This window comes from Poecilia formosa, unplaced genomic scaffold (genome assembly GCF_000485575.1).
Source record: "Poecilia formosa unplaced genomic scaffold, Poecilia_formosa-5.1.2 Scaffold81, whole genome shotgun sequence".
Taxonomy (NCBI): domain Eukaryota; kingdom Metazoa; phylum Chordata; class Actinopteri; order Cyprinodontiformes; family Poeciliidae; genus Poecilia; species Poecilia formosa.
The window spans coordinates 798007-813811 of NW_006800020.1; the positions used below are offsets into that span (position 1 = coordinate 798007).

Below are 15805 nucleotides of genomic sequence, written 5' to 3' on the forward strand. Positions count from 1 at the left end.
ATTATTATTATTATTATTATTATTATTATTATTATTAAACGTCTAACTTTAGTTAATCAAATTACTACCTGGACTTTTATAATCAATGTAGGCTCTCAATACTAGAAGTAAGGTACTATATAGGTCTTTATAATTAACAGGATTTAATATAAATTAGGCCTCTCATTAAACGATCTCCTTAGAATATTTTTTTTCAATATTTATCAAATAAAGTGATAGTTCACAATAGAAGTTCTAGGACCTTCTTTGCTGTTATATCAACCTTGTTGCCAGCAGGTTCTAGTTCAAGTTTACTTATTTATCTACCTGTGGGTTGTCTGATTGGTTTGTCTGCACCCTGTTGGAAACACCACCTGGGTTCTTAAGGAGAAGCAGATCAGTTTGCGCTGAACAGGGCTTACAGAAAAATCCACTTCTCTGGCTCAACTGTGACAAGACACCAGCTCCACGGTCTTTTTTAATTTTATTTTCCAGCAAATGTTTGCTCTCATGGCAGGAATCTCCTGAATGGACATCAACAACAATCTTTTTTAAGTTCTTGCAACAATACTCGGCTCAACTTGTGTGGAGACTTTGACTCCACCGACCCCCTAAATGCCTTTCTCTGAGAAAAGGTGGTGGACGTTCTTTGCTTTGAATGTGTACAAGCAACAAATTACTTGATAAAGATGGGTAATAAGCAAACAATATTCACAGACGAGCAACTTGATGCTTATCAGGTAAGATGAATGCATGCTTTGTTTGTATTATGATGGAGGATGGAGGAAAGTGATGCATAGCTTCCTTACAAGAAAAAAATATTTCTTATACAAAACATATTATAAGCATTTTGAATTGAAAGATATTTAGATAAAGTTAGAGATGAACCATTCAGGCTTTTTTTCCTTCGAGGTCTGACTGAGTTTGTTTTTTATTATTATTATTATTACTCTAAGGACTTTAGAACAGTAAAAAAGTGTGTCAAGTTTCTGTTCAGTTTCTGTTAGGTTACTTAACAGAGCATATAGGACTTTTAAGGTTTATCAATGCAATTGTCCCTGCTCTAGTCTTTTCAGAACAAGATGACAATGAGAGAAAAATAATGTTGCAAAAGTGAAGTTTTGTACTCCATTTTATTTGTTGTAATTTATTTTAATGTTAGGCATTATCTATACTTGTTTGCATTATTGTTCTTTTGTTTTTCATATTGAAAACTTAGAATAGGAAGTTGGTATCTACAATTAATTGCATTGTATTCTAAGCTCCTTGTTCAATGAAGGAATGATTTAAAATGATCTGTTTGACTTGACAATCAGATTAGACTTGACATTGAAGAATGGACACAAACTCATTGTATGAAAAAAACAAATTTGTCCAGTTTAACTAGTAATCCAAGTATCAGTCTGATAATGCACCACTCCGTGTGCAACAGTTCACCTTGTGATTTGCTATGGGATTAATAATTGATGCCAAGCCAGTGATATGCTGTGAAACTCTACTCTCAGGACTCAGCTTAGTTCTCAAGAGTCGCGCTGGTTACTATAGTGGCTCTTTAAACATTCCTCTTAGAATCCCATTGCTCTTTGTTTTGTCCTGTTGGTATTTTTTGCTATTCAGATTTTCAGGCTCTGACCCCTACAGCTCGAGCGTCTTTCTGAGCTTCAGAGGCATTTACACAAACATAGGATACGTACTAAACTAAAGCATATGGTGTAAGACACAATCACTGTTATACTCCAGACATTTACAGTACACTCTGTTCTAGAAATCCACAGCTGTATACTGTTTCTTACACCTACGAACACAGGTCAGCTAGTACAAAAGGCTGACGTAAACTAAGGCGTTCTTCTGTTGGGCTATTGGATATTACATGTGCAAACACATGCATATTAGACAACAGCAGATCATGTTGCTGTGTGTACTCACAGCCATCAGCGCTTTAGAGAAACCAGACACTCGGTCAAGCTTTTTATCGGCGGTCTCAAACTGCAGTTCTCAAGGATCCGAGTTCTGTAACTTTAAGATGTGTTCCTTGTCCTATACACTTGAACTAAATGCCTCACTAACACGCAGTCAATGTCTACAGAGCTCTGTTAATGAGCTAATATCGAACCAGGTGTCCTGAAGCAGAGAGTCATTTAAAAGTTGCAGAACCACGTAGCACCGAGTGTGAGACCAGTGCTACATTTAGAACATCTGTAACACTATTTAATATGATTTGATAGATGGGTCACTGAGTGACTGATGCAGGCTGATGCTATATTTCAGACAATAAGTCATTAAAAAAATACACATCAATTAATGAGGCATAATAATATGACCAGCATGAGCATGCCTCTTTGCCTCCTATGCGCAGCAGTGACTCAGTTTATCACTGTTTCTTTCTTGGAGCACTTTTTATAAACACTAAACTGCAACATCAATGCAACACAAGAGCTGCATTTTTGGAAATGCTCTGACCATTCGTCTACCTATCACAATTTGTCCCATTTTTTCTGCTTCTAACATGTTAACTCTGAGGACAGTTTGCTCCTCTACTGCAGGCAATCTAACAGGTGACATGACAAGGAGATGAGCATTTTATTATTTCCACCTGTTAGTAGTGTGTTGTGTCTGATTGACTTAAATACTGCATTTCTTTTGAACTAGAGCTTTGATCTTCTGTCTACTCTTATTGCAGGACTGCACATTTTTTACTCGCAAAGAAATTTTGCGGTAAGATATTTTTCTTTGTATTGTTTGATTCGGATTAATTGACAATGTGCTTGTTCTGATGATCACCAGACTAAACATTTGACCACATGTTTTGACCATGAAATCAGTGATTATGTTAGCCTGCATGTTAAATGCATGTTAAAGTTTCCTCGTTAAACAAGGTTCTACAATAAACAATAACCTCTCCAGACTTCCTGTTATCTTAGATGTTCTACCGATGTTCTACAGATTTATGAGAAATACATTTCAAAGTCTAAGATGATAGTTTCCAGCTGGAAAATAATGGCTTTGGCAGAATAGTGTGAGAATCTTGGTACCTTTTTGATAAAGGTACCTTATGAAATATGAGTTTGTTGAATACTCTTATTTGTGTTGAAACAGATACATTTTGAGTAGGTCTGAGATAAGGTTCCTTTTAAGTTGATTCATTGATGTCTTCCAAGTACTCCTCCTTTCCTGTTGCCCAAAACATTGACAAACTTAAGCTGGATTTACTTTGCCCTCTTCTTCTGTTGCCTTTTAGTCTGCAGTTTAACCAGATTTATCACCCAAAAGTCATGTAAAGGTTTGTTAACCATATGAAGGTTGAATGTTGTCTCTCACTTGTAATCTGCTTTGCATAAAGTGTTTCCTAAGTGATTACAGGCAAATGAGCTCATCAGTGCCAGTAAGCAAAATGCAGTCAGGAAAACAAACAGAAAACTGGGGTCAAGAATGACGGTGAATAAGGCTCATTCAGTATCTCAGAACTTGCTCTTGACTAAAATATGAAGGCTAGAGGAGGTTGTTCATGGAGATCAAGAGAATTTTGCTGCACTGGAGTATGAGGACACTTCAAAATCTTGAAAAATTATGAATTAATGGGTAGCATCACCTCTCCTTTCATATCACTCACCAGGAGACTGACATGCAAAAACGACCTATGTTTTTCTTCATGGAGCTGAGTAGTGTTGCTCATGTTTCAGTGTATGTTTAGTTCATAGACGTTGAAAAATTAAGCTATTATGTTAAGATTCGCAAAGAAGGGGATGCTGTGGTGTCACAGGGATAAAGCACAACCCTCATATGGAGGCCCTTGTCATCAGTGTAGAGGTTACAGGTTCAAGTCCCAAACCTGGTGACCTTTGCCACATGTCCTCCCCCACTTTTACCTACTTTCCTATCTAACCACTCTCAAATAAAGGCTGCCTGAGCCATAAAAAAAATCTTTAAAAAAAAAAAAAAAGGTTCACAAAGAAGATTGTGAAAAGTAAAGGTGACAGTAAATAGAGTGTTTATACTGGCTCTTTATGACTTTCTACGAAATGAATTTGAGGGTAGCCATATTTTGTCCTAAGAGGAAACAATAAGTTGGGTAAAGCAAAAGTTTTAGTTAAATGTGAGCTTTTCAGATATCTGTTTAACATCCATATGGTAACTAATATTACTCAACGGGTTTCTGCAAGTTCCCTTTTGGCACAGCGGCAACACAGACTAAATTTGCGTAGCCAACTTTCCCTTAAAAAGAATGTTCCATCAATTGCAGTGGTTAAAAGGTGTGGCATACATTTCCAGAAATTCACGGCTAGCAGAAAACATGCTAGCAGGAGTATTCAAATCCATTGCTCAAAGACCCGTGTCCTGCAGCTTTTACACGTGTCTAAATTCAGGTCTGTTATTGTCGAATTACCTCCTTCGTATGCAGAGAGCCATGCCTTCTTGTCTACCAAATTTGCTTCTGAATGAAGGATAAAAAATACCTACTTACACTTCTAAACTCAAGAGACAGCCTTGCAAGGAAGGTCAAAGCTGTTGTAGCTTTGGTGGTTTGGCTGATGTCATTTTTAACACTATGGATGGAAAGTGTTAAACTTTCCATCCATAGTTTAACATGGATGGTATATTTTGCAAATTATAAATTGTATTTGTTCCCATCTGCTTTGTATTTAACCTTAGGTTGCACAGCAGATATCATGAGTTGGCTCCACATCTTGTACCAATGGACTACACCAATGAACCGGATTGTAAACTGCCTTTAGCGCTGATTGTTGACATGCCAGAATTAAAGGTATAACAAAGATAATCATTTTTCAAAGCTTTTTCAAAACATCTGATAATTTGTCATTTTGGTCTTTCTTAAAATTTCACCTGCATTCTGAACTGTTAACCTACATCTATTTCTTGATTAGAGGTCATCATTTATTTTTAGCCACAAATATATATATATAATCAGCCTAATCTTATTGTATAAAGCTTAAAGAAACCAGCCAAACATTTTTGGGCCAGATTGGTTTGAATAGCATCTTCTGAAGTTTTTGGCCAATAAATGCAGTATGCAAAATCATATGCCTATTTCTAAAACTCTTTTTATTAATGTCTTGCCAAATTACTCAGCCACTAAAACCATAAGTGATTCTCATGTAAAATGAGAACATTTTCAGAATATTTTTGCTTAACGTCATTTGTATCACTCTGAATATTTTTGCCTGATGTACAGGAAAACCCATTCCGCAATCGGATTGTGGAGTCATTCTCCGAGGATGGGATGGGGAACCTCAGTTTCAATGAATTTGTAGACATGTTCTCAGTCCTCAGTGAAATGGCTCCAAGAGAACTTAAGGCCATTTATGCCTTTAAGATATATGGTAATAACAACATGTAAAAAGGCATTTATGCCTTTTTATAACATTTAATTTTACGAAATTATGTTTCAAAGTAATTCACTCAGATTTATTTCCATCTTAGATTACAATGTGGATAATTACCTGTGCAAGGAGGATCTTGAGAAAACTTTAAATAAGCTGACAAAGGAGGAGTTGACTCCTGAGGAGGTTGAATTGGTGTGTGAGAAAGCCATCGAGGAGGCAGATTTGGATGGAGACAATAAACTCTCCTACACTGACTTTGAAAACATGATATCCAGGGCTCCAGATTTTCTAAGGTAATGCTAACTTAAATAATGTTTTTACCCTATGTTGTAGAGTTGTTTCTCCAAAAAACATTCCTATTAATTGAAATCAACACTGCTGTTTTCTATACTCTTCCAGCACCTTTCATATCCGTATCTGAGATGGATGGTTTGACCGTTCGGATGTCAGCAGTTTCATAAACCTGGGGACTGAACCAGAGCTATCCCTGCCACATCACCACTCTGACCTTCAGTTAGGCAGTAAACTCTTCTGAATGTGATCTTATCTAAAGAAAACCTGCAAGCCCAAATTTAGGGTAAAAGTATACAGTTGCCTCAAAATCCAATCTAGTCATGTTTAGTAAATAAGAATCTGTGTTCTCATGAGTCTCTTTTGTCAGATTAAAAATAGAATTAAATGAAATGACATGTGCCTTAAATAGGGCTTTAATTGGACACGTAAAGATGTTTCACAATAAAATGAGCCATTTCTCTTCACTCACACATTCGCATGCTGATGATGGCAAGCTGCTGGAGTGGAGCTACATCTGATAGTCTGACAGAAGCAATGTTAAACAAACCTTTTGAAAATAAAAACTTTATTCAGATTAAAGTTATTTTTCATAAAGCATATATGTATGTGCCCTGCGACGAACTGGCGACCTGTCCAGGGTGTACCCCGCCTCTCACCTGGAATGTTAGCTGGAGATAGGCACCAGCAACCCTCCTGACCCCACTAAGGGACAAGGGTGTACAGAAAATGGGTGGACGGATGGATGGATATATTTATGTATTAAAATTATTTTTTATTGGTCTGATGGTGTAGTCTAATTGAAAATGTTTTCATTAGCTGTATGTGGAAATTAACAGAAATAAAGGCTTGAAAATGTAAGTCTGTGTGTAATGAATCTAAATAATGTGTTTCACTTAGTAAATAGAGTTGCTGAAATAAACAATGTATTTCAAGTATTTTCTAATGATTTTGATGATTATGACTTATAGCTGATTATAAAAAAAATTCTGGCTATCTGAAATTTTCAACATTACATGTCACCAATTAAAATAAATTTTAATATAGAATGTTAGCTCCCCATAGATGGTCATCAATCCCTTTTGCCTTTCACTTCATACTAGTCAATCTGGAAAGGTCACAGGCCTTGTGTGCTTTCTGAACATGCAGCTGGGGAACCAAAGGGCGTGGCTTACATATGCAGGATTCACTTGAGCAATTTGTGTAGATATGCATGTGGTTTTTCCTTTGCTTCTAATGGAACGTTGTGTTGCGTTACTCTATTGCTGACTATCCAAATGTATTTGATGCTTTTTTTTTTTTTAATTGACTCTAAATTAAGCACCATCCCCAAAGTCATATGTTCACAAACTTATCCCTGGACATTTTCCTTTTCTGCTAGAAAGCAGTGGTCATGATTCCATCAGTGACATCAAGTTATCCATTTGAATTTGAACTCAAATGAATATTTTCATCTTGTGCCAAGTTGGTTTGGACAGCTGCTTTCTGTTAGGAATTAACATAATCATTTTACTTCAGGAAGATGTAGTCAGGAATAATCTGTCCCCGTATTCAAACACATTCTTGAATCCTGCACACAGAGGCGATCTCATTGGAAAACAAGAGGAAATGGTCTTGCCCAGGATGGTTGATGATTACCAGGTGTTGGTTTTGGTGGTAAGGATTTGCATTATGCAAGTATTGAGCACAGTGTTCTGTGTTGATTCTTTGCACTCTGTACCAAGCCCACTTTGTTTCTGGATATTTAGGTAGTTCTATAAATCTTTTGTCCAAACGGCTGTATTCGTCTGACTGACTTAAACTCTTTTGAGAGGGCAGTAAATAGATTACTCTTCTCTTCTCTCCCAATTTTTTCTTTATTTTTTTAATAAAATATTCAGGAGCCTCGATAATTACTGGGATCATCAGCAAAAAAGCTACAATGCAACGTGATAATGGGACGATGAGTAAACGTTTCTAACACCAAAAGTGAAAAAAACTCACACACTGCATTGAAGACTAGGAAGATCGCTAACCCACTGAAGCCATAAGACATTTTACACATAAGCCATAGGGGACACAGTTAGAGCTGATGGAGGGGAGATTCACTCCTTAAACATGAAGCCGCAGCTCCAGTGGGATAACATGAGTCTGAGTGTATTTATGTGCTGCAATGACTAAGAATAAGTCAATAAGCATTTCTATGTGAAGTGTTTCATGTTATGTGAATTTGATGTAGATGAAGTGTATTTCATAATATCATACGGAGACAGTATTGCTCAATGAGGAACTTATGCAATAATTATCCATTGCAGCTTTACACCACTTGTAGTTTGTTTCCACTGTTGCACAACCACACACTTATTACATGATGATCTGCTACAACTTTACACTGTTATTAATTTTCTTAATAGCGACATTTTATTATGCAGTTCTTGGTTGTGAAAGAGCTGGTAGCAGAAAGGTCACAAAAACTGGATGATTAACATTTCGGCAGTTTAACATACCCTTTTTTTCCCTTAGAGGACTTATAGGGGGAAACACCTTATAGTCTAATTTCTAAAATTTCTGTTTCACACGCAATGCTGCAACTGATGTATTTCTGTTTTAGTACAGATACACTGCGTCGTGTGTCTGCACAAATTCATGTAGGCACACGAGCATGAATATGAGCTTTATCATCGTTTATATGCCCCAGTAAAGCAGTAACCAGAAAAGTAAAGAAAAAAGAAAGGCACATGATAAAAGATACTAAAAGGGATTTTAGAACCTTCTGCTTATTTCCCCATTGCTGTTGAATGCGGACTTTTAAAAATCTTTATGCAAATTAGCTTTCTGTGAAAATAAGTGAAGCTCTGATGGCAGCAAAAAAACATTTTTAAATATCAGCTGCACGCCTTTCAGGAAATTTTCCCCAGTGAGCGCACTGTATTTCTCTGAACGTGCCCACACGAGGCCTTGCATTACAGGAATGCTTCTCCAGGCAGCTATGGAGAGCTAAAGCAGTAAGAGCGACCCGTACACAGCAAGAATTTTGATAACGCTGGGAGGTATTTCTCCTACGTTTTAATTCAGCAGTTATTTGCATTTTGATATCTGCACATAGAAATGCCTCTGCCGTTCCACAACAGCTCAGCATTTTGCATTAGTGTTTCCTTATTAGGAAGCAGAGGTCATCTATCATTAACCTTGCTTATTTTCTTATTTCCAAGTGGCCAAACAGGCTCATTAATCTGGACTAAAGGTAAAACATCTTCAGCAACTCATGTGAGGCAATACATTTGACATTCTCCCCTACAGCTTGTTCTTCCCTTCCAGATGACAATAATTTACATAAAAGTTTCCGTTAAATGTTTGTTTTTCCTCCATGGTTACATGCCCATATATGAACACGCAGTTAGTGCTTATTATCTCTCACAGTAGTTTAGTTGTAGCTCTTAAAAAAAGTGATTTGAATATGTCTAATGTACTGAAATGGGCTTAATGAAGCAATTTTAGACATTTTCAACAACTTTAATAAATTCAATCAGATGTACAAGGGTAACTTTGATCGGTTTTAAATAAATATGTACATTGAAAGCAAATATACAACAGAAGTAGCAAAATAGTGTTAGATAAGTGAAATTAGGTGAGCCTTTTCTTCGTTAGTTGGTTTGTCACTTCCTCTTGGTCTCAGGGAAAAGCCATTTCCATTTATCATTCTGCAAAAAGTAAATATATAACCTGTCAATATTAGAAAATAACGCAAAAATAAATAATAAATGAAGCAGTACTGAAAGAAAAGCTTGCAACTCACCTTTATCCCCCAGGACCCGGGGCTACACTTGCGTTTGGTCTCCTCCCCAGGCTCTTGAGTGTTGCTGTTGGCTTTGGGCTTGACGGGTTCCTTGTGGTTGGGGAGGATCTCATAAGTGTTGTCGTTATCAACGACGGGGGCTTCGATGGAGACCTCGGCGTACAGGGAGTCTTCGAGCTGCTCTGTGGATGATGCCGTTTCAGATGCTGTTGGGCTGTGGCTGCCAGCCAGGTGATAGACCGAGTGGTCACTCAGGGCGTCCAGGCTGTGACTGCTGTTTGACTGTGAGATGCCGCCGGAGGCCTGCCGGACTGGCCTCGGGGAAAGTCGCGGTGGCGTGTCCGGAGGTACGCTCAGTCTGTAGCATTGTTCGCCATCAGAGATGTTGTCCAGCAGAGGCAGGGACATGCTCTTGCTGTCAAGCGTGTTGAGCTCAGAGTAGAGAGATTCAGGGTCAGATGAAGGACTACACCTGCCGTTCTTTTGCTCCTTAGTGTTCAGCCTCTCGGCTTTGCCTTGATTTGATCCAGGGGACTTGTCCCTGGAGGTGTGATGGGTTCTAGGCGTTTGCTTCCTAAGCTGAGCATACAGAACCCCATCGTTGTCACTGACTGGGGCGCTCTCAACGTGCCTGGTCCTCCGTGGCAAAGGTGGTACTTCCTATTTTTAAGAAAACAAAAACATTTATTTGAAAACCCGGCCATCATGTAAAATTTTGTTGTATTTCCAGATAAACAAGTTAGTAAATAATTAGATCAAGATAGACTTGTCATAGTAGACACAACAATGAAATTGCAGTTTCCTTCTCATAAATTCACAATTAAAGACAATGCCAAAACACAATAAAGTTGAACAAGTATGTAAATAAATAGAAGTCAAAATTATATATTTACGTGTCTTATGTTTCGTACAGAAAATATTGGTAGAGTATAACAGTGTAGAAAATATATATTTATGTTTCTATTATTTTTTTTATTTTTGGACTCACCTCTTGAGTCCTGTTAATCCTTGGTGCCCGCACTGGTTGCTGCTCTGTGGCTGAGTTCATCTGCTGCTTATGTACTTTCTTTGCTGCTCTGAGAGGAGCAGCCGGTTTTTCTCTGGGGTTGACCTGGATGATATCATAGAGGTCCTCATTGACATCCTATAAGAACAAAAACAACAGTTAGGAGACTGCTCAAATCCTGTTAAAAAAACAAAACAAAAAAAAAAAAGTAAAATGAGTGAAAACTCACCCCATAGCATGGAAATGTCAGATATTCTCCAAAGGGCTCAACTGGGTTTGTTTTATAGTGTTCTATTAGGTCGAACAAAGTGTTGTGTCCCTCTGTGTCTCCGCACACTATAAACCGTCCCGTCTCGCTCTGGCTTATCACAAAGTGGCGACATCGATCTCTGCCTCTGCAAAAGAAAAACAGGATATTTTTAGAAAGCTGTTGCAATTATTTCATATGTAAAACTCAAACTTTTAAATTAATGGTAAAATTGGCCAAAAAATAAAAAATAAAAAATTACATTGGACATTTCTGAGTCTCCAAAGCTCCAAAAGTCTAAAGTTTGGATGGAGTGCTAAAAATAAAGGCATATTTGATGGTGCTGCTTATTTTTATTATTTAATATTCCAAGAAGCAGAGTTAATTTATGAGGAAGTTATGAAAAATCTGTTCATATGAAAAATCTGTTCATATGAAAAATCTGCTTAAAATAGCAATTAAAAATAAATGAACCAGGTTTATAGAAGTAAACCAGTACTCACTTGTACGACAGAATATATCCAATAGCTTTATCACTGAGACGAATCAGGAAACTGCCAAGCTCTTTTTCTCTAAGCATGTCCTCGGCATCTCTGTAGACAGACCAACAACAGTGTGAAAATCAGACCATCTTCAAATATAAATTTTAAGCCTATTTGTAACTCATTTTAAAAAAATATATATATTTTTTTCTGGGAGAGTAAAGCACTTTTTAAAAAAAAAAAATTTCCACTTTGGAAGTATCATTGTCTTAAAGGAAAAACCCATTTCACAACATGCCCTTTCGAAATAGCTGACATTGATTGTACTTAAGTAACTGTCCCACATACTTTTTTATGTAGGAGTGTGGTGTCTGCCAGAGGAAAGGGCAAAAAGTGGATGTGGGCGTACTCTGTAGAGTGGACACTTTCCATCACAGATAACATGTCTGTGGCTTGTATGGACATAACTGCTTCTCGAGGTTTCTGATTTTTTTTTTTTTACAATTTAAAATCTATCAAAGAATTAAACATGCATGCAAACAGAAAACTAATAGCAGTATCAAGGATTTTTTTTTGTGTTAAAAATAAGTTTACATTACACATGAGTGTGAAATGTGCAAAATAACAGGACATCTTCTGTGAATACTTACTTTCTGCTAATGAAGCCCAGGAACCAGCTGGGGAAGAGGCCGTTGTTGACAATAAAAGGCAGTTGAGAATCTATGAACCACTTGGTGGCCAACTCTCTAAACCTCCCCTCCGCAACTTCAGCAGCAGGATCCACAGTCGGCTCCCTTTGCTCCATCCTCACTTTGTCCTGTTCAAAGTAACACAGGCGAGTCCAGTGAGCACAAGCAGGATTTATTCCCCACTGCCCAGAACAGGTCGGTATTTTAACAATCTAATTTGCTTATTTTCCAGGAGGCGTCACTCAAAGCCTGAAGGCAGCACAATGTTCTTGTTGTATGTTATTTTTTTATGATTACGGCACAGGGGGAAAAAATAAACCCATCCTGTCTATTATAGTACACAATTTGTTTACTGTTTATATATAGAATTTATTAGCATTAACAAACCCGTAGTTAAATATCCAAAAAATAGAAAAGGCCTTGTTGTATGTTATTTTTTTATGATTACGGCACAGGGGGAAAAAAATAAACCCATCCTGTCTATTATAGTACACAATTTGTTTACTGTTTATATATAGAATTTATTAGCATTAACAAACCCGTAGTTAAATATCCAAAAAATAGAAAAGGCCTGACCTATGTCACCCTTTCACAACAACTGATGTAATATATACTTTGCAGGCGGGTTAAAATAGCTAAATCATAAATGAACTTTAAGCTGCGAGTGACGGGTTTATTTCTTACCTTGAAACAAAACTTCACACGTGTCTTAATGCAGGGAGTCTTCGTCTGATATTCCTCCTTCTGTCTTGAATGCGAAAAGTAGCAAATATTTTCAGATTTGGCTTTCTGTTGTCGACACAGTGCGCAGCAGCTCCTCTCAATCCCTGAAGAAAATGAATCAAATTTCACTGTAAAGCTCCCATTGTGTTCCAGTAAAATAGTTCTCGATGAGTGGGGTACATACCTGTCCTTGTGGTTACCAGTGTGAGATTTGAACCCCTTGTCATTGCAGCAAACATTAAAATTCTCCTCTCAGCTTCTGAACCTCTGTAATCTCCAACTGAAAATGGTTTGATTGTGACCCCACACTGAGAGATATAGACAGATGACATTTACAATTACACATATTTTTCCACTGGTCTGGAAAGCAGAGGTACTCCGCAACGGCACGACAGTCATTTGCATAACAAAGAGAGCTGAGGGTTGTTGAACAAAGCAAACGCTTCCTGAAGAGAAACGGAAAGCAACGTGTAGAGAAACAGTGGTTTGTGAGCAAACGTATGCATTGGTTTGAAAGGGGGAGATGTTTTACCCATGGAGCGTCTGATTACCGTAGTGACGGATGAGAAGATGCGTCAGTGTGTTTTTCTGTGTGTGTTTTTAGGGGAGGTGCTGTGAATTCAGATCAAGTTTGTAAGGAAGGACCTAAACAGACGGAGGGATGGAAATATTTGGGAAGGTTTGATATGTTTTCAATGGGGTTTAATAAGCTTCTGAAAAGATGAGACATTTCCCCGGGTCTGCTTTTGAGGTTCTCATAAAAAAAGCACAACTCATTCCCCCCATGGCTCAGACTGTTGTCATGAATCATTTGGGTTCGGCTCTGTAAAGCATGGTAGGAAGTCCCAGTGGGGGAGAGCCAAAAGGCAGAAATACTCTGTGTCATGGAGAACAAATAAGACACGATTTCAGATTCCCCTCTACAATGGCAACGTAACTCCAGCATGTTTACTCCCTTCGTAGGGAAAATAAGTATTAGACACATCAGTAATTTTCTCGGCAACTATATTTCTAATGGAGGTATTGACGTGGAGTGGGCTAGTCAAAGTCTGAACTTAAACCCAATTTGGAGGTTGTGGTATGACCTTAAACAGGCCGTTGTTTTAATGTCTTCTAGGGTGGCTGCAGTAGAACAATTCTGTACAGAAAAGTGGGTCCGAATTCCCCACAATGATGTTACGTACTCATTAGCAGTTATGGCAAACACTTTTGATGTTGCGCTAAAGGTAGCGCGGCTAGTTATTAAGTTCAGGCAGAAATCATGTTTCAAATATGGCTTATAGTTTGTTTTTCCTGAATTAATTCATTCATTACCTTAGTTTAATTTAGAGCTGCATTTTACCTGCTACTTATGTTGTGTGATTTTTAAAATGATATGATGATCAGTCGCGTGCAAGTGTTAAAAAGTAAAATCAAAATAAATCTTTGAGAAAGTAAATAGTTTTTATTGTACTTGCATGTAGTGGGAGCGATGTCGACCCATTTTTTTTCTCCACACAAATTTTTCAAATTTTAAAGGCTCTGGAGACTGTTTTGAGATGATGTTCAGTGATATTCCTCCTTAGAACATAAAAAGAACCCAACAAAAAAAACTTGGATCTCATCAAACCTAATTTTATTTACCAAGCATTTCACAGATTCTTACAAATGTTCTGCATTAATGCTTCAACAATGCATTTTCTTCAACGGTGCATTTATTTGCACCGAGCACACTTAAAGGCCATTGCAGTTAGGTGGACTGGTTGTTTATTTATTTATTTTTTTTAAAAACATGTTTTTTATTTTCTTCTTGAAAATCAGATGTTCCTCACAATGTCTCTAAAAGAGAAGTCTCTCATTGCAACAAACTTCTGAATATGGTTGGTTTATGATTTATTTATGTTATTTTGTTAAGTATGTTATCAGTCATTTTTGCAACAGTACGGTTATGAAGGTTTTAACCTGTCATTCACGAGAGGACCCAAATCTGGGTCCTCTCGTGTTGTGAATGACAACCTGTGAATGACAGGTTAAGGTTCTTTTCTTGTTACCCTTTCTAAAGGCCATTTGTTAAGATTAAGCCAGGTCTCAATTATTAGCAATGATGCGTAACGGGATCATTCTTTTGGCACTGTAAATTATTCTCTTATTTTTCTGAGAATAATAAGAGAATAATTTCATTTAAACATTTTCTTAAATTGATTCTGGTCTCATATTTTCCTGTGATTTTTGTGTGTGTGTGTTTATATTACACATGAAGAATAAGTATCAAGTCAATCACCGTACCTTATGTTCCATGTATGACTAACAACCGCTACAGTAGCATAGCCTATAATTTCAGCATACTGGTAGCAGTGCAGACTGTCTGTTTTACAGCACTTTGTGATTCATAGCACACTCCTCTGGGGGAGATGTGAGGTTTGAGGTCAATTCTTATCACTGTACCCATCTTTGAAAAGAACAAACTTAGAACAAACGTTGCTATGCAAAAGATTTGTCAACGTTCAACTGATTAAAAGGGAATATAAAAGGTTCCTAAAAACAAAATGAACAGCTTCAAGAAGCTGTTTGAACTATTTTGGTTACAGTGGCTTTATGACAGCCCACCTCTCAGCAGGGGGGGATGTGTAACCTTGAAAGGTCACAATTTGACGCCCATAAAATGTCACAGCAACTGAACCGCATCCCGTCTGTCTGCTTTTCATGCCTCGAGGTAAAACAAACAACCTCCTGAACTCTTTAAGCTTTCCTAAGTAGCTAGAATATGAGTCTTACCAGAGGATTATCAGAACTTGTAATTGGGGTTTTTCACTGTAAAGCGCTGGTTCAAAATGGGAAAAAAACAACAGGTGTATTTCCCAGCATAACACTAATCACCTACTGTTTACTCACTGTACTGGGGCCCACATACACCCTAGTACAACAGGTTTGTACCCATTAATCATCTGAAGTGTGTTTTTGTTTCACCTTCAGAGTGAGTTCCGGCAGCTTGAACTCTCCTTCTTCTCCTCTTATGAGTCATACTGTGAAATACATTAAGTGCACGCCCACATCAGAGATTGCAGCTTTGATATGAATTAACTGTAGTCCAAAGCAGCATTAATCTTCAGTCAGCTGAAGGTTTTACAAGAAGGAGAGAGATTGATTATAAATACCACTACAGTTCTGTTCACAATGTAAGAAATTTTTGAGGTCACAATCATCTTTTATCGTGTATATCTTAGGTTTTGTTTTTGCAGCTGTACTTTCTAGCATGCGTTGAATGGAATGACAACGCAGGTGCTGCAGAAGT

The 15805-nt window shown here is 37.6% G+C and overlaps 3 protein-coding genes across 3 annotated transcripts in view; 1 reads left to right on the forward strand and 2 right to left on the reverse strand.

Annotated features, from left to right (window-relative positions):
• Positions 1-2413, reverse strand: part of dnaja (DnaJ heat shock protein family (Hsp40) member A) — an 18357-nt gene extending 15944 nt beyond the window's left edge. The window contains exon 1 of the mRNA XM_007556780.2: positions 2409-2413. The gene's annotated coding sequence lies outside the window, so the exon portion shown is untranslated. The remainder of the gene's footprint in view (positions 1-2408) is intronic.
• On the forward strand, positions 402-6187 carry cib2 (calcium and integrin binding family member 2). Its single transcript, XM_007556784.2, has 6 exons — positions 402-719; positions 2660-2694; positions 4630-4741; positions 5171-5318; positions 5419-5614; positions 5721-6187. The coding sequence occupies exons 1-6, from the start codon at positions 669-671 to the stop codon at positions 5740-5742; spliced, it is 564 nt and encodes a 187-aa protein (XP_007556846.1). The 5' UTR covers positions 402-668; the 3' UTR covers positions 5743-6187.
• Positions 6188-9088: 2901 nt separating this feature from the next.
• LOC103141238 (SH2 domain-containing protein 7-like) lies at positions 9089-12998 on the reverse strand. Its single transcript, XM_007556786.2, has 8 exons — positions 12719-12998; positions 12496-12638; positions 11773-11939; positions 11144-11233; positions 10623-10788; positions 10376-10531; positions 9388-10047; positions 9089-9292 (listed from the first exon to the last, which is right to left on the reverse strand). Exons 1-8 carry the CDS (start codon positions 12864-12866, stop codon positions 9248-9250), a joined length of 1575 nt encoding a protein of 524 aa, XP_007556848.1. The 5' UTR covers positions 12867-12998; the 3' UTR covers positions 9089-9247.
• Between the last annotated feature and the right edge of the window lie 2807 nt (positions 12999-15805).